Source organism: Amblyomma mixtum, chromosome 10 (genome assembly GCF_055824585.1).
Source record: "Amblyomma mixtum isolate Tamu chromosome 10, ASM5582458v1, whole genome shotgun sequence".
NCBI classification, from domain to species: domain Eukaryota; kingdom Metazoa; phylum Arthropoda; class Arachnida; order Ixodida; family Ixodidae; genus Amblyomma; species Amblyomma mixtum.
In genome coordinates, this window is record NC_143021.1 from 2,189,450 (window position 1) to 2,214,743 (window position 25,294).

Consider the following 25,294-nt stretch of genomic DNA (forward strand, 5'->3'; position numbering starts at 1 on the left):
AAGTAACGTAAGCGTCGGAAATTTTTCTTCAAAATTTCAGATATCTTATGATGTTTGTGCAGGTAGTGTTTATAGCAAGTGGGACGGTATGTAAGCGCTGGGGCGCTTTGTTGACCTAAAGTGCAGTGAGGCGAAAGCCTTAAGCGTGGCGTTGCTGCTTGTGTCACTGATGTCAAGATGTTAGGCTTCGCCTCTGAGAGTGCAACGCGACAGCGTCTGGCCCCCGGTCACCAGGGCCTCCAGGGAAACGAACAGGCCGATCAGGCCGCCCGCGCACTCTCTCCCCGGGCTATCTCCCTGTCCTTGGGCGCCTACTCCCAATCAGACAATCTGGCCCTTACATTCAAACACACCACCGATTACTACAAGGAGGAGCACCGGTGCTACCCGGCCCCTTGTAAGGGACTGGATCGCGCTGACGAGCGCCTCCTCATCAAAATTCTTACTAACACTGTACTGTGCCCGGCGGTACTTAAACATTTCAACGCATCCTTTGATGGCACGTGCCAGTTCTGTGGGGAGGTGGCTGACACCTTCCACATGGTTTGGGCGTGTCAATCAAACCCATCTATCCCCCCCAACCCCAACCCCACCAGAGTGGACTGGGAGGCGGCCCTGCTCGGCTGTCAGGACCTAAAGACCCAAAAGGCCTTGGTTCACCGGACGCGGGCGGCGTTGCTTGCCAATGGGGCCCCGGAATAGGGGCTCCACCTAGTATTGTTAGGGGAAAGGGCCAATAGGGCCTACCCCAATCGCTGCCTCCCTGGCAGCGTCCCTGCCCACAGAAGGCCATCACTCGTTCGGCTGTACGCCTTGCTTGTCGGTAAATTGGTTTTAGAGGAAAGAAAAGGTATCTGTCTCACATATCTCGGTGGACATCTGAGCCTCGCCGTGACGGGAAGGGAGGAAGATGGGAGTGAACGAAGACACCATATTCACTAGACGCGCCTTTGTTTGTTCCAAATCATCAAGATGGCATACCACCGTCGTTTTCCCGTGCACATAGAGTACTTATACCGAAAACTGACAATCCTGCTCAGCTTAAGCAAGTTACTGGTTATCGGCCGATAACGCTTACTAATATTGATTATAATATTTTTATGAAAGCTGCTCTGTCAGCCGGTTTTCTGGGGGTGGTAAGCAGTAGTTTTGCGATGGGTCGTACCGCTGCGTTGAAAAAATTCGGCCACCATCTGGGAAGTAAAGGCGGTTCTCTGTCGTTAGTTATGTGGGTCAGAGCGCCGTGCCGGGGTACGATCTGATTCATGAAAAATTCGGCGACCTCGGACGCTGTGCCACGGGGTAATGCTTTGGCTTCGGCGTATCTAGTGCGGTAGTCAGTGGCAACGATGATGCACCGGTTGCCACCCGAGGACAAAGGGGAAGAAGGTCCATGCCGACCTGGTCGAATGGGGCACGCGGTGGTGCAATAGCTTGGAGCAGTCCCGGACGCTTGGAGGCCGGGGTTTTACGGCGTTGACATTGCCGACAGCTCTGGACATAGCGTTTAACCACGGTGGAAAGTTTTCGCCACTAGAACAACTACGTATTCTGGCAAGCGCCTGAGAATATCCCAAATGGCCAGAGATTGGTTCGTCGTGGCACGCAGAGAGGAGTTCCTCTCAAAGAGTTGTTGGGACGACGAGGAGCTAAGCTCGCGAACTGGAACCAGGGTTCTTCTTATGGAGCAGGCCTTGTTTCAGGGAAAACGACGACAGGTGTCGAGAAAAAAAATTATGCATGGTGGCTGGTCGAGATTCTAAATAATCAATGAGGGGTCTCAACACTGGATCGGCGCGCTGCTGGGTTGACAAATCAGTAGAGTGAACAGACCCAAGGAAATTGATGTCGTCGTCCGTGTCGGGGGCTGCGGGTTCGACAGGTGCACGATATAGCGTGTCGGCGTCTTCGTGCTTATGACCGAAGTTATAGACGATGATGAGGTCAAACTCCTGCAGGCGAAGGCCCCATCGCGATAGGCGGCCAGATATGTCGTTAAATTAAAATTAATTAAAGCTCTAATCTCGGCGAGCTGGTTCATAGCTTGAAAGGGGTACGTACTTGCGCAAAAGACGGGATGAAAGCGAGGAAACACAAATTACATGTACAATGCGCAAATTCCAACTGGTTTATTTCATAGAGAGCTACACACTTATACCCTAGAGGTAAAACACAGCGATAAAAACCGTCGCATGCGCATTTCATGTCAGCGTACCGCCACCACAGCCTGATTACATCAAAAGTTCCGGGAAATGGTGCCAGAGATAGTACATTTGTTCACCACTGAATCCAAGGGCCTAAAGTTCACCTGGGAACAAGCAAATTGTATTCAGTTCTTGGATCTACAGGTCACCTTTGGTCAACCTGGCTGCAATCTGTGCTATGAGTACAAGCTACACACGAAAAAAAGTCTTCTTCCCTATGGAAGTTCCCACTCTAAGCTCATAAAAAGGGGAATCATCACAACCCTTCTTAAAGCAGCGCTCGACAAAAGCTGCCCGCACTCCATAATAAACAGCTCTGAAGGCCAGATCACCCGTCTCGAAAAAGCAGGTTACCCCATTGATGTCATCAGAAGTGTCACCGTGAATCTTCTACAGAAGATAAAACAAGGCAACAAGAAGGATTAGAACCTTACTGTACCTAGAGAGTGCATGAAAGTCATTCCGTTGATTCATAGAATTTCACATAACCTAAAGAGGATAGGCCAAAGATATAATGTGAAGGTCCTTTTTTCTGCCCCCAGCAAGCTGTCTGGCATTTGCCCCGCCCTGTGTAGAAAGCGTGAATCATGTAATAAGAAATATGTAAAACAACACGTTGAATGCGCTAGCAGTGTTGTATACAGCATTCATTTGTCTTGTGGTAGCGTATACATGGGTCAAACAGGAAAGTGCATCAACGAGAGGCTGCTTGAACACAAGATGACTGTAAAAAACAACGAAAAACGACGCCTTCCCGAGCACGTTATCAGTCACAAATACAAGCCACTGCTCAGAGGCACCACCATATTGGCACGTGCAAGGACCAAACTTCAGTGGGAAATTATTGAGCCATTTCACATTACTAACTCCGGAGATAAATGCATTAGCACGGCATCTATTTCTTAACAAAGAGGTGACTTTTCTAGACGGACACGTGTAAAGTTTGCTGCGCCTCAGGTTAGCATTTTATTTTGGGTCGTACTGCTGTTGGATGGCCTAGCCTTCGATTCTGGTTTGAATTCTTCGTTGCAATGCGTTTTTTTTACCCTATTGACCGGCTGTTTTTAGGGCTGTGTATTGCCTTTTTTGACACTTCTTTTGTTACGATGATTATGTTTTACGCTTTGACATGCTTTCGGTTGTTGGTTTTGGTTTTGACACTGCTTTGCTACGATTTCGTTTAATGCCACCTTTCCTCATTTTTCACCTCATGATTCTTCTTTCCTTCCTGATAGCAGTGCCGGGGTTTGTTGGAACTTTTGATGTAACCAGGCTGCACCTGTGGTGGCGGGACGTGAAATGCCCACGCGACGGTTTCTATCGCTGTGTTTGACCTCTAGGGTATAAATGTGTAACTCTCTATGGGATAAGCCAGTTGGAATTTGCGCATTGTACATGTCGTTTGTGTTTCTTTGTTTTCGCCCCGTCTTTTGCGCAAGTACGTACTCCTTTTTGAAGATATGTCGTGCAGGTTTGCCAACCAAGAAAAGGAGTGGTGGAAAGTAACCACTTTGGAAGGGCGACCATAAAGATAGGGGCGAATTTCGCAGCGGCCCAAATAACTGTCAGACATTCTTATTCTGTCGTGGAATAGTTCGTCTCTGCGCGACAGAGTGCGGCTTACATAAGCGATGACTCGTTATATCCTGTTTCTACACGAGAACCGCGCCGAGGTCGTTGTTGGTGGCGTCGGTGTGTATTCCAGTGTCACCCCGCTCATCAAAAGCGGCAAGAACGGGCGGCGTTTGAAGACGCAGGCGTAGCTCGGAGAAAGCAACGTCGTCTTATCTTTATTCGTGGGTCCAAACAAAAGCTTTAGCTTCGCGGGTAAGCTGAGTCAGTGGTTCAGTGCGATCAGCGAAATTTTCGATCAAACACCAATAGTAGCTACAGGGCTCGAGGAAGCGGCGAACAGCTTTCAGTCTGTATCGAAGTCATGACACGTCGAATGCCAGGGGGCAAAAGGGGCCCAGCTTTATTGAGCAGCGCGTATTTATACCCAGAGTAGGGCGAGGGGGCAAGCGCAGCGCTTCGGTTCATAACGCTTATCAGTTGCCCGTTTCAGCCGGCCTGGCGCACGCTGCCCGTCGCACATACGATACATCTTTCTTCTTCTATAACAAAGAACAACGAACTAAGGGAAGTTTGTAAGCACAGGATCAGCTCACTGCACAAGGAATAGCTCAAGACACTTGTTCAAAGTTCCCGCCGTATGCCAAACGACGCGGGGGTACCCGTTGTCTCTGCGATCGTCTTAACACCGGGGCGCTTGACACTGCATCACCATCCGACGTCACTGGTTGCTGCGGCGGTTGCTGTTGGTGGTGGTGGTGGTGGTGGTCGTGCGGCTGCTGCAGCTGCTGCCGCTGCTGCGATGCGCTGTTTGTTAAGGTGTCCTCGCTGTCGTCATCAAGTTCACGCTGAAAGATTTCTTTCGTAGGCACCAAATGCTTTCGGTTGCGACGCAGGAGTCTTCCGTCCTCTGTGACAACATTGTAGGACCTGGGTTCTGCATAGCGCTGCACGACCCTTGCCTTTCTGTCCCAGAATAACTTCTTCACACGCACGATGTCCCCTTGGTGCAGAGATGGTAGTGCTTGCCGTTTGTTCGTTGTCTGACGATGCTTTACAACATGTAGACCAGGACCATATTGAATGCTTGGCAGCGTTGTTCGGAGCTTTCTGCGCTGAAGGATCTCTGCTGGTGACTCGGCTCCTTCCAGCGGAGTTGTCCTGTATGCCAGCAAACCGAGCCAGAAATCTTGATTGGTTTCAGCGGTCTTCTTTAATATTCGTTTTACCACTTGCACCCCCTTTCTGCGAGGCCATTTGACTGGGGGTACCTAGGGCTTGAAGTAATGTGGTGAAAATCGTAATCTTTTGCAAATTTGGCAAACTGGTGGCTTGAAAATGGCGGTCCATTGTCTGAACACACTTCCATAGGTATGCCGTACCTCGCGAAGATGGCGCTAGTTACTTGAATGACAGTGTCAGCAGAAGCATCTTGAAGAAGTTCCACCTCTGGAAAGTTCGACAGCGCGTCGTAAACGCAGAGGTAAGGCCTGCCGCCGTAGTAGAAAATGTCAATGCCAACTCGATGCCACGGCTGCTCAGGCACTGGGCGCATCTTTAGCGGTTCATGTGGCTGGCTGTACGAGTATTTCCTGCAGACTGCACATTTCTGAACAAAATCTTCAATGTCGCGACTCATTCCTGGCCAGAATACCACTTCCCGGGCTCTTGCCTTGCATTTAGTAATACCCAAGTGGCCTTGGTGAATTTTTTCCAGTATTTCACGCTTCATACTGGTGGGAATAACAACCTTGCATCCCTTTAACAAAATACCTTGGACTTGAGACAGCTCGGCACTAAATGGCTTCAGCTGGCCTTCGACCTGTTTGCCTTTTTCTAGACTCCCGAGTACACTGCTTAGGTATTTATCATTGCTTGTCTCGGCTGCCACTCGCATGAAAGTTTTGTGGCTTAAGCGAGACGGAACCACACTCACGGCATGCACTTCTGCGTCTTCGCTGTCGATGCCGGCCTTATCGCAGTCGAATGAACCCCGGGACAGCATGTCGGCCAGGAAGAGTTGTTTTCCTGGAACAAAAATCTCTTCCTCTCCCGTAAACGAGCGTAGAGTAAGCATGAAATGTTTACTGGCCTTATGTCATCTCGGTGGACACCCGAACCGCACCGTACAGGAAGGGAGGAACGCCACCACCCGTTCAGCGCGATGCCTTGCCATTTGAACGCAAGGTTTTTTGACGAAAGGAAATGGCGCAGTAATTCTCTGCCATCTCGGTGGACACCCGAACCGCACCGTAAAGGAAGGGAGGAACGCCACCACCCGTTCGGCGCGATGCCTTGCCCTTTGAACGCAGCGCTTCTCCCCCGGATCACGTATGACAGCGAAGAGTAACGTGGCATTTATTTGCTTTTTGCACGCGTTATTAGAAATCGGAAATTATAATTCCGTGCATTATCAAACCCACAGCTCCACTGATATCTTGATAAACATTGAGAAGGCACTGGCAGCAGTTATTTTTTGTCTCGTTTGGAGACCAACCGGCGCTTGCATGCCGGTCGCGTAGGAGGGCTTAGAGAGTCTCGTTAAATCTCGTTAAGTCTCGTACGGTGCCCGGATGTTCTCGTTTCAGAGCCCTGACTGGATTTCAGTGCCCGGATGACTGGATTTCAGTGCCCGGATGACTGGATTTCAGTGCCCGGATGACTGGAATTCAGTGCCCGGATGAGTGGATTTCAGTGCCCGGATGAGTAGATTTCAGTGCCCGGATGAGTAGATTTCAGTGCCCGGATGAGTGGATTTCAGTGCCCGGATGATGGCTCTCGGTCTCGGCGTGACGTCACCACACTGCCGACAACGGGAGCTAAAAGCATTTCATGCTTAAAAACAATTCTGATGTCATAACGAAGCAGTCGCAGAAAGAAGCGCTGCAGCCTTGGTGGCATGTCACCGATTGCTTTATGGGATATCGCAATCAAAGGTCGGTGGTCGGTTTCCACGATAACCTTCCGTCCATATGTGAAATGATTGAATCGTTCACATCCATACACAATCGCCATCGCTTCTTTTTCTATTTGCGAATATCGCTGTTGTGTTTCAGTCAGTGCTTTAGACGCGTACGCGACCGGCTTCCACTCGTTATCTTGACACTGTAGCAAAGCAGCGCCTAAGCCGTTCTGTGATGCATCGCACGATATTTTAGTTTCCTTCGCAGGGTCGAAAAGCGATAGCAGTGGTTGTTTGGTCATGATGTCGCAGAGCTGGTGCCACTCCTCGGCGTGGTTTGCCGTCCATTCAAAAATTGTGCCTTGCTTTAGTAAGCTTCGCAGTAGGGCTGTCCTGTGTGCCAGCGACGGTAAAAATTTGGCGAAGTAGTTTGCTACCCCAAGCATTCTTTGCACAGACAGCTTGTCCTTCGGTTCCGGCATTTGCATCATGCATTGTATCAGGGAGGGACTCGGTCTTACACCCTCACTGCTGATTACGTCGCCAAGGAATTCTATATATCTGTTTCACGCCAATTTTGCACTTAGTCGCGTTGAAAGTCAAACCAGCTCGTTCTGCAGCTTCTAGCGCTGATCTCAGTCGTTTGTCGTGCTCGTGCGTTGATGTGCCCCAGACTAATATGTCGTCGACATATACCCTTACGCCAGGTAGACCCTCGAAGATTTCATTTAGGATCTTTTGAAAAACTTCTGGCGCTGAAGAAATTCCGAAGGGTAGCCTCAAAAACGGTACCGCCCGAAAGGTGTTGCAAAGGTGCATATTTTTGAAGTTTCCTCGTCTAATGGTACCTGGTGGAAGCCAGATGTTGCATCTAGGCGAGTGAAAGTCGTTGCTCCGGCCAGTTCAGCTTCTATGTCTTCTCGCGTCGGCATCTGGTAGTGCTCTCGTTTTATACATTCATTAATCTTCCTAGGGTCCATGCAAACCCGGAGCCTTCCATCCTTTTTACGTACTATTACAAGAGGGCTTACCCAGTCTGTCGGCTCAGTCACCTTGGCAATAATTCCGCCCTGTGCCATGCGCTGCAGCTCCTCACGCAGTGGCTCCCGAAGGGATAGTGGCACCCTTCGCGCTGGCTGTACGACCGGCACGGCGTCATCGCGGAGAACCATATGGTAGCGACGCTGAACGCAACCTGTACCGATGAACAGATGACGGAATTCATCCACTATTCCCTCTGTGGCGTTCTGCGATACGCTGTGCACTTGCCGGGAGAGAAGTTGGAGGCGTTCGCACGCTTCGAGTCCTAGTAATGCTTGTCCTTTCCGAACGATGAAAAATTTCAGGACAGCTTTGAGACCGTTTAGCTTCACTTCCGATGTAATTGTGCCAACATGTTCAATTTTGCTTCCGCCGAAGGACCGCAAAGTCGCGCCACTTGGCTGCAGTGGTGGCTTTGGCTGCATTTTGTTGAAGACACTGAGGGGTAGAATATTGGCTTGCGAACCGGTGTCAACTTTCAGGCTCACCGACCAGTTGCCAACGTTTGCTTGAACAAGCCAGTCGCGCTTCCTGACCGTGCTGCTCAAAGCCACATCCAGTACGTCGAATTCCTCCTCGGCTCCTGTGAGCTCGCGGATTTGTTGGTGTGCTTTACAACAGACGGCAAAGTGGTTTCTTCCATGACAGTTGTGACACGTACGCCCAAAGGCAGGACAGCTCCGCGGTGCGTGTGTCCTTGCGCACCTTTGACAGTTGTAGGACTGCGGCTCCCGACGAGGGGCAGAGCGCATCTTCTGAACTTTGTCTACTTGCTTATGGTCTTGTTCCCACATTTCTTGATGTGCTGCTATTGCTTCGGCAGCCTTGCATATCTGTTCTGCCTTCTGTAGGGTCAGTTTGTTATCTCTTAATAACTTTTCACGTATTTTCTCGTCATTTGTGCCAAAAACAATTTCGTCCCTGACCATTGAATCGAGTAACCCTTCGAAGTTACAGAGCCGTGCTTGAGTCTTCAAATCCCGCAAAAAGTGCTCGAATGGTTCACCTAGTTCTTGTACACGCCTCCTGAACAAGTAGCGCTCGTACACTTCATTGCTTTGCGCCTCGCAGTACACGTCAAACTTCTTGACTACCGTGGCGTAGTCATTGCTGCTTTCGCCTTCGGAGAAAGTGAAAGTGTTAAATACCTCAATGGCTTCTTCACCTGCGGTGGTCAACAGTAGCGCAGTTTTCGTTGGGCGATTACGAGTTTTTGTCTCAATTTTGAGACTCTGACGTCAAAATGACGACACCGCGAGTCGTTGACCGTGGAATCAACCAATCAGCAGCAAGGTTGCGGTGGCTAGTAGCAGGGCTCCGCCCCGGAAGCATTTATTCGCACGACAAGGGACCATATGCTAATGTCTTGCTGTAAAGACGCAGTGAATAAAATGAACAATGTTTTATTTTGCTAACGAACTGTGTTTCAAACCCAACAACACTAAGCAAAACAAGAACCGTTCTTAGATTTGCAATTAAGTTTGCTCTTCAGTCACTTTTGCTGCCGCGAGGGTGCGCTGACGCTGGAAAAACGTCGGTAGCGTCTGCTAGGTGGCGGGAGCTGCCGCCTGATTCAAAGGATTCAGCCTTATCCCTCCACGCACATACTCAGCCATCGTAAACATGGCAGCCAGCAAAAAAATCAGCTGATTGACGGCTGCCCCCTTTTTTTTTTACACACTGCATAGAATCAAGGTACTGTGCGGACGTCTTAAGTGCGCGGAAAAATCTATTTAAAGGCAGTGATTGCTACGGGTCTTCCGAGATCAATTTGCAAGGAGCGCTTGGCTCGAAAACCGGCGAAAGCAGCTTTAAGGCATGTTCACACTGGCGAGTTGCAAACGTCGCGCTGGTATTCTAGGCGACCGATTTCGGTCAATTATTCACGGTTTGCGAAGCACATGTAAAGCGGGGAGGGAGCGTAACAAATCGATTTAAGCCTGTCGCGCGACCTCCGCGACTCGCCAGTGTGAACTCACCTATGCTGCTATCGATGGCACATGTGCTCCAAGGGCGATGCGTGATTCTATTTATTTTTGTTCCGAAAATACCCGGCGACTATGAATAATCACAATGCAGCAACTGCCGACACACGGGAGCAGACCGGTGCAGCTGCTGGGAACTTGCAATCTCACTGCGGGAATTAAGAGCCGGCACGCGCCCGGTCACTGCGCCAACAATCACTCACGACGCCTCGTAACCAACTCATGCCGCCCGCTTCGGGTTAAGCACTTGACATTCGTGTTGGTGTTGTTGCCGTTCCGTTCGGATGATGCTCGGATGACGCCGCCGGGGATACTGCGGTGGCGAAAGTTTATGCGAAGCAAGTCCTCCTTCGCCGCTGCCTTGTCTTGGGGGTCTCGCCGGAAAGCGCGCACCTTCTGCGACTTAACTTTGACAGTGGTCTCCGCAACTCACCGCAAACACTTGCTCAAAGTCGGTTGGGCTACGCCGACGTTTACTTCATTTCCGACGGTGTCTTGAAACCCACCGGCGGCGAAGGCGCGCACAGACTTGCCGCTCCACTGACCGCGCACTCACCCGCACACCTCCAAGTTCAACGGCGAGTTCGTCGCACAGCCGTTATGCTCCTTCCTATGTCAAAACGTCGAAACAACTCGTCCGGCACGTCAAAACCGTCTTCATGCACCCTCTTACACCGTTGCTCGCGCGGCCACCGGCCATGTAAACAACCGCCATTTTCTGTCTCAAGCGGTTTGAGACCACTCGTTCCAATCCCGAAAAATCGTCTCAATCGGCTCGCATAATTAGGTAAGCAACGTCAACACTTCTGCCCGTTTTATGACGTCGGCCGGTGACGCAAAAAACCAATATGGCCGCTGGTCACGACCGACCAATAGGAACGGGGCAAATGAGACACTTTTTGAGACACTTTCCGATTGAGACGATTTCGAGCGACTCGTAATCGCGCCCCTGGTCGCGGCTTTTCGGCGGGTTCTCTCGCCGTCAGGAATAGCTCGAACTTCTGCTTGAACAACTGCCAGTTCTTTGCAATGTCCCCTTTGAGGCGAAGTGCATCCGGTGGCCGTAGGAAATCCATCCCGCCGCTTGTTTCCTTAGTCGGTGCAGATTTTCCACGAAGTGGGCGTCAACGTCGGCCACTTCTGACACCATGTATCGAAGTCATGACACGTCGAATGCCAGGGGGCAAAAGGGGCCCAGCTTTATTGAGCAGCGCGTATTTATACCCAGAGTAGGGCGAGGGGGCAAGCGCAGCGCTTCGGTTCATAACGCTTATCAGTTGCCCGTTTCAGCCGGCCTGGCGCACGCTGCCCGTCGCACATACGATACACAGTCGTATGGGCTTGGAAATTCCGCAACCGCTGTAAGTCTGTTGGGGCCGGACTTCACGCCGGCGGCGCTGACAACGTGGCCGAGAAATCGGAGACCTTGATACCCGAAGTGGCATTTTTGGGGCCTCAGTGTCAGGTTAGCTGAACGAAGGGCTTCGAGGACCGCCCGTAGGCACTCAAGATGTTGACCAAACCAGTCGGCGAGAACCAACACCTTCGTGAAGATAAACTAGGCAACACTGCCACTTAAGACCGGCGAGGACAGTGACTATCATCAGGTGAAATGTGGCAGGCGCAGAACAAAGACCGAAAGGTAAAACTTTAAATTCACAAAGGCCGTCCTCTCACGGTTGCGTTCTTCGACCTCAATTTCCCGGCAGCCACTTTTTAGGTCGATGGAAGGAGAATGCCGAGCTTGCCGAAGGTAGCCGAGAGGGTGGTCAATGCGTGGGAAAGGTTAAACGCCCTGCTTGGTGACTGCGGTCAGCTGCCGGTAATGAACGCAAAATAGGAGCGTGCCGTCTTTCTTTTTCACCAGGTCGACCGGTGAGGACCATGGGCTGTTGGAAGGCTGCGTAACGACATCTTCAAGCATCTCCTAAGTTGCGACTTAATTGTTTCGCGCTCTCTCGATGATGCGCAATAGCGGTGTTGACGGACTGGGTGTACCTCAGCGAACGTCACGACGCGAAGCTTGGTTATGGCAGTTTGGCGCTCTTGCGAAGAAGAGGCGATAAAAGCTGTACTGTGGTAGAGAGCAGCCAGATTCATTCATTCTTCATATTCCTACGACATCAGTGTGTCAGGGTTGAAAGATAAATCCGGGTTATCACTCCTCTCAGTTCGTCGTCGCATCGCCAGCCTTTGCTTATTCTACAAATTTTACCACAGTTCACTTTCCTGCGCACCCTGCATCGTCCCGCCAACCCGCATATCCCATCGCACTTCTCATCCTTTCCAAGTTTCTCGACCACGTGCCCACACGGTTACTTTTGCAGCCTCATTTTCCCCCCGTACCATTGTGGACTGGAACGACCTTCCCAGCGACATTGCAGCCATCATGTGCTCCGCGACCTTCGCTGATAATCTTCATGCTCATTTGTCATCGTGTTAACACTTGCCGCCAACGAATATTGTACCCACCCCTTATGTAATGCCCCTCACCGGGCCTTTAAGGAAAATATATGAAATGAAATGAAACAAACTTGCCGTCTTCGAAAGAAAAAATATCCGTCTGGTCGTAAACTTTGAAGCAACGTCGAGGATTAACCCCAGAATAGCATCACTCAGTGTGATCCCTGTAGACAATAATTATGAATTTAGTTTGTTGCAAATAATGTACTTTTCTTCCAGAGGTATTAGCAATTTCATAGTATAGCTTGCCGCTTTTGAGCATCGTACTACTTTTGTCAACACTCAATGTACTGGCACTTGGTCTCTACCATAGTTTAGAATCAATTACAAGCCAGAATCCTTGGCTCGAAATCTTCTATTTTTTCTTAACAAATATAAAGACTTTACAGGATTTAGTCCAAACAATTGAGAAGATACATTGTGAAAATATAATTCTGTGTACCTCGATCTGTAATTGATTCGGTTACTATCCAAGTTTTAACGAACTGTTTCATATTGATGAACCGTAGCTACTGCGTTTATTGTTGACAAACTTTATAGTTGAGTTTCCCCTTCAGGTGGTGACGAGAGGAAACACTTGAACATGATGAATAGATGGTTCGGAGTCGCAAACAGTCACGTTACTCGATGGCTGGACAAGAAGGTTAACTATTTATTTACACGAAATAAACGAGAAGAAACAAGCAAGGACAAAACCATTTACAACATGACTGACACGTTATTACACAAAATCAGCCCCACTTCACCGGAAGCGTTCCGTTTTTAAACCTTCTGTCTCCGCCCTTGGCGGGGACAGCAACCAATCAAATACTGGGGAAAGGATGCCAGCCAATCAAACACCGAAGGCTCCTTATACAATAAAAAAGGAAAGCTGTCGCTGAGGGGTCCAGCGTCCAGTGGCAACAAGCACGGGAACGAGCGTTCTGGCGACAGCGCCGCCAGCAACAGAGCAGCCACCGACGCGCGTCGCGCCGTGCGTCCGCGGCGCGTCCGTCGCGCATCCGCGGCTCCATGAATTCGGACATCCCTCAACCGGGGACATGTGCGCTGTCCTGGAGGCTGGATGGCACCGCAGAAAGTTCAGGGAACTTAACAACTATGTTAGCTTCTTCCTGTCGTGTTATACTGAAGTATGCGTTTATAAACTTTTTTTGAGGTCCACATCTGTATTGTTCAGGAATTGATAATTCGTGTCTGTTTGCTGCTGCCATGCCATGTTTTGGTTTCCCGGGGCTTTGTCAAGCTATTTGTACAGGTTTTAGCCCAGGCGACCAGCTATTTTATGGAAAACAGATTTTATTTGATTGGTTGATTGAACCATCCATGAAGCCGACTCCTTAAAGGACTATAGACAGAAAAAATTTTACTCGCGTGTTTTCTTCTTTCGAGCGACGCGCTAGACATTGGTATACCCGGAGCACACAATGGTATTCGCTTACGACCGCTAAACACTTTATATTTGGATTCCTTCTCGACGCTGTTTTGGTTTCACCAGCCGAACGATGGCTCTGACGTGTCGTTGATGTCACGTAACTGTTGATGTTTATGGCACATGTCTTCTGATACGTGGTTTTTGTAAACGCAGCTATTGAAGCGGGCTGGTTTAAGTTTTCTAGTGCGTCACAAGACGTAAACATCAACTACGTGTCACAGCCATCGTTCAGTCGATTAAGCCGAAACAACATGAAACGAGAAATTCAGTTATATACTACTTACCGGTAGTAGGCGAAAACCCCGCGGTGATCCATGTATTCTACTGTTTAAAGCGTCATTTGAAAGAAGAAAAGAAGCAATAAAATTAGGTGGTTCTTTAACAAGCAAAGGAATTTGTCTACTTGCTTTGACAATGTAAATTTAGATATAAATTTTTATTCTACAATTTCACAATGAAAATTAATTTTCTAAAGTTCCAGAGCAAAAAGCACTACAAAGTACAACTTCTTAAATTAGCCGTGACAGAAAAATATATTTACCTGTAGAGAGCATTGCTCTCTCCTTTTCGGGAAAAAAAATCCAGTGAAGAGGAACGGCCCATCTCCCCTGACAGCAACCTGTTGTGCACGTACAACAGATAGTGCTGACGAGTCTCTGAATCAGTGGTTCATTGGAAAAAAAATTGGTGGTTAAGCTGACGTATAGTTTTGCAAGTTGTCAACTGCGACCAATGATGGCAGTCGCTGAATGTTTAACAAAGCCTAATTTAGTAAGATTTTCTAAAATCGCAAAGCAACTTACGCAGAACTGATGGGAATAGCTCTGTGTGCACACAGTTTATAGCAATTACAAAAAGGCTTGGTCACAAAGAAAACTCTGCTCTCGTCGGCCCTGAGGGGAGTAGAGGGGCTCGTGAAGGTGAGGTTACTAAGAAGTCAACAGTGCTTTATGCTTTTCTTGTGTAACAGCGCAAGGCCAGATGACGAGCAGGGACGATACACAGCGCTGACTAACAACAGACGTTTATTCAGAAAATCATGCTTATAAAGGCGCCAGCGACACTGAAAAACAGAAAACCACAAAGAACCGTAACAGATATCCCTCCTCCCAAGCACGTTTCTCAAAACCACAAGTTTAACACGTGTACAAAAATTCACGGCTATTGGTGTTTTTCTGTTTTTCAGTGTCGCTTCTCTCCTCCCAAACACGTTTCTCAAAAACACAAGTTTTACACGGGTATGCAACAGGGTATGCAAAAATTCACGGTTATTTGTGTTTTTCTGTTTTTCAGTGTCGCTGGCGCCTTTATAAGCATGGCTTCCTGAATAAACTTCTGTTGTCAATCAGCGCTGTGTACCGTCCCTTCTCGTCCTCTGGCCTTGTACCGTTGCGCTGTTGCACAAGAAATCTTGTCCGACCAACGTGTCCATCAGTTATTGCTGTAGTCTTTTATGCCACGGAAGGTATAGGATATATTTCCTCTCACGGTGTGACACCCCACAGGAGTTGGCGGAAACCTGGTGGCGGTGCAGGCTAGCCGCATATCCACCTACCTGCACCTGAACTCGGTGCGGCCCGGCCTCCCGGCTGACGAGCGCCGCTGCGTGGGGCCTGCGGGGGTCTGCTTCGGAACCTGTAAGTTCACAAGCCTCCTTCCTCCTTTGAGTGGGAGTCAGTTTGGCATCTTCATTTATCGCATTAACACACTGCTTTATACTGGTGAAAGAAGTGCGATTACAGAGCTTCAATTCCGCCTTTGACATGCAAGAGGAACGGGCTACTCGCTCATTCGGACGGCGCCAGCTTGCACCGGCAGTGCTTGGCATGCAGTGGGGTGACTGCACGAGCCCATATCGGTCGCATGGGCTACAGATAGTCTGTCAGCACGGTTGTCGCCGTGCTGATAGACAGGTAGCCTATCAACACGGTTGTCGCCATTTGTGTTCGAGTGGGCGCCCTTGTTCGTGATAACCAACATTTTTTCTACGGATGGCATTCATACAGGTGCCCTTTATGTGCCAAGGATCCTGATTGTGTTTCCAGGCCAGCGCAATGCCTCCTGCTTCCTTTTAATCTCTGCAGCTGTTCACCAAACCTTGACAGCTATTCATTTATAGACTGGACGGGGAATTGGATAATCCGGCACTTTAGTATCCATCCCAGCTCTCTGGGCTTCGTTAAGTAGTGGTTGCCTCTTTAGTCTACAGAAAGGCCGGGTGGCTGTGTATTATTTGTCATTCTATGAAATGGGCCTTGGTGGCACGCTTTAATGTCCTGCTGATTTAACATGCTGAAAACCAAACTAATATTCAACAGTCTAGCGAGAGAGCAGCAGTTCGCAATTGGTGGCGCGGTGCTAGAAGTAGTAAGGGAATATGTTTATTTAGAGCAGGTAGTGACAGCTGATCCGGATCATGAGAGGGAAATAACTAGAAGAATAAGAATGGGGTGGAGCGCATATGGCAGGTTCTCTCAGATCATGAATGACAGTTTACCAATATCCTTCGAGAGAAAAATATACAACAGCTGTATCTCACCGGTACTCACCTATGGGGCGGAAACGTGGAGGCTAACAAAGAGGGTTCAGCTTAGGTTAAGGACAACACAGCGAGCTATGGAAAGAAAAATGATAGATGTAACGTTAAGAGATCGGAAGCGCGCGGAGTGGATGAGAGAACAAACGCGGGTTAATGATATCCTAGTTGAAACCAAAAGGAAGAAGTGGGCTTGGGCATGTAATGCGAAGGCAAGATAACCGCTGGTCCTTAAGGGTAACGGAGTGGATACCAAGAGAAGGCAAGCGTAGCAGGGGTCGGCAGGAAGTTAGGTGGGCGGATGAGATTGAGAAATTTGCGGGAATACGGTGGCCGCAATTGGCGAAGGACAGGGTTAGTTGGAGAGACATGGGAGAGGCCTTTGCCCGGCAGTGGGCGTAGTCTGGCTGATTATGATGATGATCAATAATTCCCTTTACGAGAGATAGGGGTTCGTATCAAGAGGCTGCCAGCGCTCTGATACTGCTCCAGCTCATTGAGCCTGCGTGTGGGCTTGGCGTTTTCTAGTTCCAGTTCAGAATCCCCCTTCACAAGTTCCTGCAGCTCTCAGTTCGGCTGTGAGCTCACTCGCAGGTCCTCGACAGCCTTTCTCGCCCATCTTCTGCCGGAACACAAGACATATTTTGCAGCTGACGGCTAAACACACAAAACGCATAGTGTGGTGAACCAAGGGTGCAGTGCGAGGGCAAAGTGCGTATCCTCTTCCCGTGCGGCAGGCCCGCACGCGAGGACGGCACGGCTGCTGCTGCTGCTCCTGGTTCCGGGCCAGCTGCTCTTTGTGGCCGTCATCGACAACGTGGAAGGCGCCGGCGACGCCTTTCGGGGCCCTTTTGTGGGGCTCTACCTGGCGGCCGCCTTCGGCCAGGTGGGTTCCGCCGCTCTCATTACCTTTTCCTGTTGTTTAGTCATACTGCAGGCCCTTATGCAGGATCGTGTTAGACTGAAGATCAGACAACACAATGCTATAACTCAGCCGTGTATCACTTTTCATTTTTTCATCATCATTTTATTCCAACATTACAGATGCTGAAGACAGTGAACAAAAAGCCTCTAACTGGGCTTGACGGGGTTCACGGCCCCTAAAAACATGGCATTGGTAACAAAACTAGAGTACAAACAGAACGCATTGGACATGGGAGGGTCTGGTACAAAATCAAGAGATAAGCAAAGACAATTACAAGGTTAAGAGAGTGTTTAATGAAGCATACAATGTACGGTGCAATGCAGAAAAAGGTAGAAAGTGCAATTATTGTGGCTATGATACATTTACAAAAAAAAAACAGTATTCTGCCTATGAAACAACTCGGTTTTGTTTATTAGGGTTTAACGTCCCAAAGCGACTGAGGCTATAAGAGACGCCGTAGTGAAGGGCTCCGGAAATCTCGACCACCTGGGGTTCTTTAGCGTGCACTGACATCGCACAGCACACGGGCCTCTAGAATTTCGCCTTCAAGAAATTCAGCCGCCGCGGCCGGGGTCGAACCCGCGTCTTTCGGGCCAGCAGCCGAGCGCCGTAACCACTGAGCCACCGCGGCGGGGCTGAAACAACTCGTTTGTTTAGAAGCGACGGGAGCATATTACGTAGCATCTGGTAACCATAGTTACTGCGTGCTCGAGGTATTTCCCACAGTTCAGAACTGCGGGTATTCCGTGTATAAGAGCCGTGTATCACGGCTGTTATAGCAAGCTTTAGAAAAGCGGCATAGGCATCTAATCTCAGAAATTAGGAACGAAGAGGTCCGTGGTAATGCAAGAGTCAGTGACCTCCTTTTTCAGGCCCGATCAGGCTGCCTTAGCACAACCATCGAGCAGCGAATGCACAAAAATTGACAGACGCTCGTATGGTGCGATGAGATGAACTGCGTGAGCAGAAGGCGCTCTTAGGACGACGCTTTGCCATTTAATGCTTTTCTAACTGATGATTTTCCATTTTGGGCTTTTTTTTTCTTTTCACACCTCCAACTGCCTCAAAGTTGCTATTCGCGCTCTGTACAAAAGCTGTGCTTTATTACATGCGGTTAACCTGTGCATTTACATATTGGACCCGACTCGGCGCTCCTCATCACACAAGCCGCTGACGAACGCTCGCTTTCGGCTCCGCTGCTGCTCTCTCTACACTCGCCGATCTCTTTCGGGGCGTCGCCCTTGTGTGCCTCCGGCACTGCAGATTTTGATGCGGTTGCAGTGAATTTAGTGCGGTTGCTAGTCCAGTCGCTGTGTGTGCCTCCTCTCGCCTGTGTCCCCGTCTTTTTGGCTGGTTTTTTCATAAGTATGTACCAACTAACCCAGATTTCAGCTCTCCTGCAATGCAGTAAAGGCCTCGTTACGCAGTAAATCCGGAGTCGATGTTTTCGGCATTCTAAGCGAAACGCACGGGCGTGGCACTGGCAGGTGGTCCTCAGAGGCAGCTGGGCCTCCTGGGTCACGTGACCCTGTGGCGTCCTCACCCACCGGATTGTGAGCAGACTGCCCATCGTGGCAGGTGGGAGTGAATGTTGGGTCGATCCGGAAGAGCAACCTGGTCTCCACGGGGCCAACCGCTAGGGGCACCTGCCACCGCAGGTCCATTGCTTAACCGCTACCCCACTGTGCCAGGAGTGGTAGTGATCTATGAGTGTAAAATCTAGAATGAACACTGCTGTATATGTATACGAGCGTTAACGCACCAAAGCTATCGCATCATATCTCTAAGTTGAAAAGGGAATTTTGTCTGGGCAAGATGGTGCATAGCTAAATGACGGAAACCGCAGCGCGGAAAACAAGAAGCAACTCAAAAGACAGGACAGGCGCTGATACCTTGACCCGCCGCGGTGGCTCAGTGGTAAGGCGCTCGTCTACCGAGCCGGAGTACCCCGGTTCGAACCTGACCGCGGCGGCCTCGTTTCGATGGAGGCGGAACGCAAAAGGCGCCCGTGTGCTGTGCGATGCCAGTGCACGTTAAAGGTCCCCAGGTGATCGAAATTATTCCGGAGACCTCCACTACGGCACCTCTTTCTTCTTTCACTCCTACCTTCCTCCCTTCCCTTACGGCGCGGTTCAGGTGTCCGCCGATATATGCGAGACAGATACTGCTCCATTTCTTTTCTTCAAAAACAAATTTACCAATTTTACTGATACCCTCCAGACAATTAAGCTCCGTCTTGAGGGACGGAGACATTAATTGGTCAAATTTTTAGGGGAATCCCCCAAGGTGGAGTAGATTTGTAGTAAGGGGATAATTACTCATTGACATCCACCCAAGCGCAGCCATACGGCTACAAAGGAAAGCTATACAGCTTTCTTAGAAACTTCGCAGTTAAAGAAAAATTCGTCCTGGTCCGGGGTTCGAACCCGGGACCACCGCTTCACCGGAGCAGTCGCTCTACCAATTGAGCTAATCGGGACAGCAAGCTTATGGTAGGGCGAGGGCGAATTGATCAATAACTCGAATTGGGAACAGTGTTGGTCAATTGTTTAGGGGAATCCCCCAAGGTGGAGTAGATTTGTAGTAAGGGAGCAATTACTCATTGACATCCACCCAAGCGCAGCCATACGGCTACAAAGGAAAGCTATACAGCTTTCTCAGAAACTTCGCAGTTAAAGAAAAATTCGTCCTGGTCCGGGGTCCTCTCGCCCTACCATAAGCTTGCCGTCCCGGTTAGCTCAATTGGTAGAGCGACTGCTCCGGTGGAGCGGTGGTCCCGGGTTCGAACCCCGGACCAGGACGAATTTTTCTTTAACTGCGAAGTTTCTGAGAAAGCTGTATAGTTTTCCTTTGTAGCCGTATGGCTGCGCTTGGGTGGATGTCAATGAGTAATTACTCCCTTACTATGGAGACATTAAGCTCCGTGCCTCAAGACGGAGCTTAATTGTCTCCTCCCAGTTTTCCCTCTGGCCTCTCCTCGGGGAATGGTTATTGCGTTCGGTGAACGCCATCTAGACGCAGATAAACGCCATACATTTGTCTAGACGGCCTTTGCTCGGTTCACTGGGCGGCCACGCAGGGACAAAGAGCGGAGCTTGCGTGTGACAGCAATCGCTGCTTACGCAATAATATACATTTTTCGATAGAGTGTAAACGTGTACATCCAGATATTCACGAGGTCACGCCGGGTATTCTCTTTGTGAATCTCAGTCATATTGAAATCAGATTTAGCACATCAGCAGTAGATACGAGCAAGAGAAGACTAGAATACCGGTGTAGTAAAAGCAGAATGGAAAGACAGTTAGAAACATAAAAAAGCATTAGATCTGAAACTGCAAGTTTCAAAGCAATAATTAAGATTGTCATTTATACTAGGGAAGATGGCGCTTTCCAGCTCCCAGATTCAAGAGGAATGACAGTAAAGTGTGTCCATCAGTCCCGCAAGGTGCCAACCTTGTGTTTTTTTTTATTCGCTTACAATGCGAATTTTGCATATAGGACATTAAGGCAGCTTAGCAAAGCTTGTTTGGCTACTGATTCTTTACCATCCAAAGCGGAGTTCCGGAATGTTAAATGCAGATGCTGAATTCCATGCCGTCGAAACAGAAGCCACATTTTAGCCAGCGGGATTTTTCCTTCAGAATAGGAAATGTGTGCAAACATCGGGGATCCATATGGCGTGCCCAAGGGAGAGTAGAAGTGAAGTGGGTGCGCTCCTGGGAGAAAGCACTGCAAAAGCTTCGCCTGCGAGGTAATTACATTTGGTAGTTTCGGGCTGCACTTAAAAATAGTGACAAACGATAAGCCGCGGCCTGCACCACTTACAAACGATAGACCTAAGCCCGTACCGAAATCTAAATTTACGTGCCGAAGGGAAAGCCCATCTAGTTTTCTACACCCAGAGGTGCAAATAGAATATAAAATGCCAAGAGAAGCTGCAAGAGCTGCAAAGCACCTGTGCTTTGACACAATACCGGACGGACTTCCTTAGTCCATGCAGAGAAAGGGGGTTCCGGTGGCACTCGAGGAAAGGGAACTGGATTCTCGGAAGCGGGTCTTGTTAATTATGATGGCGTGGGTATAATATGAGGTTTCTAAGTTCATCTTGATCAATACGAGCTGTTTTTCGCGCCTCCCTGGGGGGGGGGTGGTCACTCGGTCTTTTCCAAATACGCGGCCCTCGGCCTTCATACGTGCGCCGGTATACCGCGAAACGTTTGCCGGGTTAACCAACCCCCCGAGACAGCAACCCTAAGAGGGGCAAGACCCAGCTTCCCTTCCCCCAAACTAGACTCGCCCGCCTCGTCCTTCCTCAGCTGCTAGAGGAGTTTGCTTTCAGGCACCCCAGGTGGAGTTTCGGCGCTTACTGCAAAGTACCAATCCTGGCATTGGCCCTGGCAAAGTTCTCGGGCCCAGAAAAAATGTTCCACTCGGCTTTTGCAAAAGCACGGGGTGTTAGCACGCTATCCGTCGCTTCTTGGCCTCCTTTGGCCTTCCCTCCATCGACTAAGGTGCCTGCGCCCCCCTTATAAAAATAATCTATAGACAGCCGATAGACTTCTTTTTGACTCTGTTGACTTCCTATAGCTATTGCTTTTCGTCTATTCATAGTCTACAGACTGTCTATAGATAAAAGTCTACTAAAACGGTATGGCCATAAATCTACAGATTGTCTACGGACTGTCTATGACATTTGTATTGCCTATAGACTGTTCTCTAGTATTTGTCTATAGGCAGTCTATAGAATTTATAGACAGAAGTCTATAGACACTCCTTAGATTTTCTAAACCTTTTTTTGTAAGGAGGACCCGCATTCGAGGCCTGGAACAAAGCGAGAACAAGCTGGGGCTACTAGCCGGTACTCGGCATTCCTGCCTATCGTTCCCACATTGCAGCTGCGTCCTTTTTCGCCGAATCCAGCCTACGGCCGCTGTTCCCCCAAACCTAGGCTTATGCAAACGGAAGAGACCGAATTCGCCAGAATATGAAACCACCGCGCTGTGGCTGCATGACACCCACTTCGCGCCGTAAGGGACATCGCGCGGCAGAGTGAATTCACACTTAAAAATTTGTCCCCTTTTAAAGAAGAATTTTGCTGCTCAGTCAGGAACCTTGTTCTGGCAACGTGCAACGTGGGCTGCAGGACGCTCACTATAGACGGTTTCATCCAACGCCGACCGCGCACTGGCAACACTGTGTTGGCGCATCCGGCGCCCTTAGGCAACTTCCGGTGGTAGATATAGTCTTGCCGGCGTTAGTGTGCTCACGCGCTCCTTCTGTGCTTATTTTTTTACGATTTTTGCTTAATATATCTATATTAATGCGGATTGTGGCATTCCATGTGTTGTTTAGTGCTTAGTGACTCGCTGGATGTTCACTCCTCTAGCGGCGACATCGCTACTCTGATTGTGTGCATTTTCTCGCTTGGAAATGCATTCAGCGTCGTACAGATCGCCTGTCAAGCGCTCAAGGACGGGTTCCTGTTTTGAGTCGTACCTCGCCGCAGCCTTCACTCAGGAACAAGCCCTCTTTCGGCAGTGAGAATGTTTAGGTTCCCAGTTAAGGCCGATAGGAAAAACGCTTGGGTAGCAGCGGTGCGCCGCGACAACTGGCAGCCTACAAATAACTCCCAGATTTGCTGTGCTAACTTCACCCATGGTATGTTGCCACTTACAGCAGCGCCGGTGCTGTGTGGATTACTTACATGGAAGTGCTACTGCCACCTACGCTATGCAGGTTCGGATCATATCTCGTGTGAGCAACGCGCGAGCAGTTGACTCATCAGGAGCTTACCGGGTCGTAAATCCTTGAGTGCAGCGCTATGCTATGTAAGGATTCTTGCTGTTGAGCACAACTCCACAGTGTAAAGATATTTACATTGGCCTTTTTCCATACAGCTGCCGTTTTTTTTTTTCCTTTTGAATCTAGAGCACTACTGCGCTTCTGCAACTTCACTTCTTAGGTGTATCGCTGCCTAGCGGAATGTGTACAACCATATCGACAACATATATTTACGTCGAATAGAATGCCAGAAATAATCAGTGGTTTCGTTACGTACACGAAGGAAGTTTTGGTCACTTTTTAGGTGTCTAGGCGTTACAGGTGCAGGATTATGTGTTGTAATCTCCTGAAAAACTACAGTGTTCATTTCACTGCAGGAGGGGCAAAAGTTGATCCCCTTTCAAATGACCTTCAAAGAAATTTTTCTCCAAATTTCCTCTGCACGCGCCAACATGGGCTTTAATTGGTTTCCTGGGCCTTTGTCAAGCTGTTTGTACAGCTGTTAGCCCAGGCGACCATCCACTTGCTGGAAAATAAATTTGATTTGATATGATTGATTTGATCCGCAGACAAAGCATCTCTAGAACCACTTCGACGCGTCAAGCCTGTGATGACGTCACAAGTTTGTGAAGAAGACACAAGGTCACGTGGCCTAGGTGGTGGAGGGACGGTAAACAATGCCAAGCAACGGCCACAATGCGCCAGCGCACCTAACTCGTGTTTGGCCTTGCTAAGAAAATGAACCATTTTTCTTTTTTTTTTTGTTTTCTAAACTGCACTTAATTGTAAATATGCTTTTTGTTTTGGAACAAGCTCATTTTGAGCAATATTAGCTTAGTTTATTGGGGTTTAACGTCCCAAAGCGACTCAGGATATGAGGGACGCCGTAGTGAAGGGCTCGGGAAATTTCGACCACCTGGGGTTCTTTAGCGTGCACTGACATCGCACAGTACGTGGGCCTCTTGAATTTCGCCTCCATCGAAATTCGACCGCCGGCGGCCGGGATCGAACCCGCGTCTTTCGGGTCAGAAGCCGAGCGCCATAACCACTGAGCCACCGCGGCGGCTTTTGAGCAATATGTTCAATACTTTACACACCAGCAATAGTGCCCTTATGCTGCATAAATGAATAAATAGAGGTGTCTTTGAAGATGCCCAGGGACAGCATGTCGTCTCGGGCACGAGGTAAGCGAAGGCGTATCATTATTGGTCACCTCACCAAGCCGGTGCCGTAAAGGTTGCCGCATCCGTTTCGCATGCGGGGGGAGAATTTTTGCCGGTGGGGGTCCTGCCACCGTAAAGACATAACGGTATAAAGTGCAGCTCGGCAGCATAACCCTCTGGGCGCTTTCTGGTTCTGTCCAGCGGAAGCTGAGGCGGATGGCTTGGCGCTGTGCAGGTGTGCCTTCTGTTGTACACGGCCCGGGTGCTCGTGTACACGCTGTGGAGGCGCGGCGTGGACCCCGACAACGCGGCCATCCCTTTCCTCACCGCCCTCGGCGATCTGCTGGGAGGAGGCCTGCTGGCCGGCGTCTTCTGGCTTCGGGACTTGCTCTGAAGCCGCGTGCCCTGTGGCGGCCGGAATCGCCGTCGAGTGCGTGTGCAGCCGGTGCTTCGTGAAAAAATACGGTTGAGCAAGCGAGTGGCTCACTGCTCAGCGTGCTAAGCAGGGACTTCCCAGCAAGGCCTGCCTCGTAAGCGATCTGCCACCGACGCTGATTGACTGAGGAACGTTTGAAAACTTTGTGGATTTTGGAGTTCTTTGTGGATTTCGGAGTTCTTTGTGGATTCCGGAAGGACAGTGGTTTTTAGAACTCTGCGACTTTCGGATACTAGGTAGCGGATAAAGGACGGACTCTTCACGAAACGATGCCACCATCTGAGCAGCAGCGCCACTCATGAAGCTAAAGCGCCGCTGCACACTGTTTTTTCATAAGAGGGGAGGGCAATATTATCCTTAGCAGTTCTGAAAAGGATTCTGGTGTATAAAACGCGATTATTTCGTTCCAAGAAGCTTCTGTGCACTCGTACTTGCCGAAGTTGATTTCTACTGCATTAAGAAAAGGAGTGCGTTGTAGCCACCACAGAATGATAAGGTCGGAAATTAGCTTAGACTTGAAGTGGGAACGAAAGACAATAGTGAAGCTAAAATCTACTAACGACTTAGCGGTAAGAGGGAAAGTAGGGGAATTGTGGATATTGCTGCAGAAAAGATATTCGGCTCTAACTGAGGAAGACGATTGTAACCCCCGTAGGACAAACGGGGATCTCAATTTCGGGCCCTCGTGGGCCCGCACGGGCTGCCCATGGGGCCCGGACGTGGGATGTGTGCGGGATTTGCAACTGGGCATCGCGCGGGACCCACAGGGGCAGCCCAGAGGGCTTGCTACATGGGACCCCTAAGGTGTGCATGCATAACAACGATAAAGGGGGCTTTCCTCGGTCCACCAGGGT

At 49.5% G+C, this 25,294-nt stretch overlaps 1 protein-coding gene across 6 annotated transcripts in view; it reads left to right on the forward strand.

Annotated features, from left to right (window-relative positions):
• LOC149324983 (solute carrier family 41 member 3-like) overlaps positions 1 to 24,853 on the forward strand; it is a 261,247-nt gene extending 236,394 nt beyond the window's left edge. For 5 of the 6 annotated variants that reach the window (XM_089562951.1, XM_089562952.1, XM_089562953.1 and 2 more), the window contains 3 exons: positions 15,105 to 15,236; positions 16,873 to 17,021; positions 24,206 to 24,853. In XM_089562951.1, coding sequence (XP_089419077.1) covers positions 15,105 to 15,236; positions 16,873 to 17,021; positions 24,206 to 24,460 — 536 coding nt within the window. In that variant the 3' untranslated portion in view covers positions 24,461 to 24,853. The remainder of the gene's footprint in view (positions 1 to 15,104; positions 15,237 to 16,872; positions 17,022 to 24,205) is intronic. The other variant, XM_089562954.1, reaches the window with a different exon arrangement.
• The last annotated feature ends 441 nt before the right edge of the window (positions 24,854 to 25,294 follow it).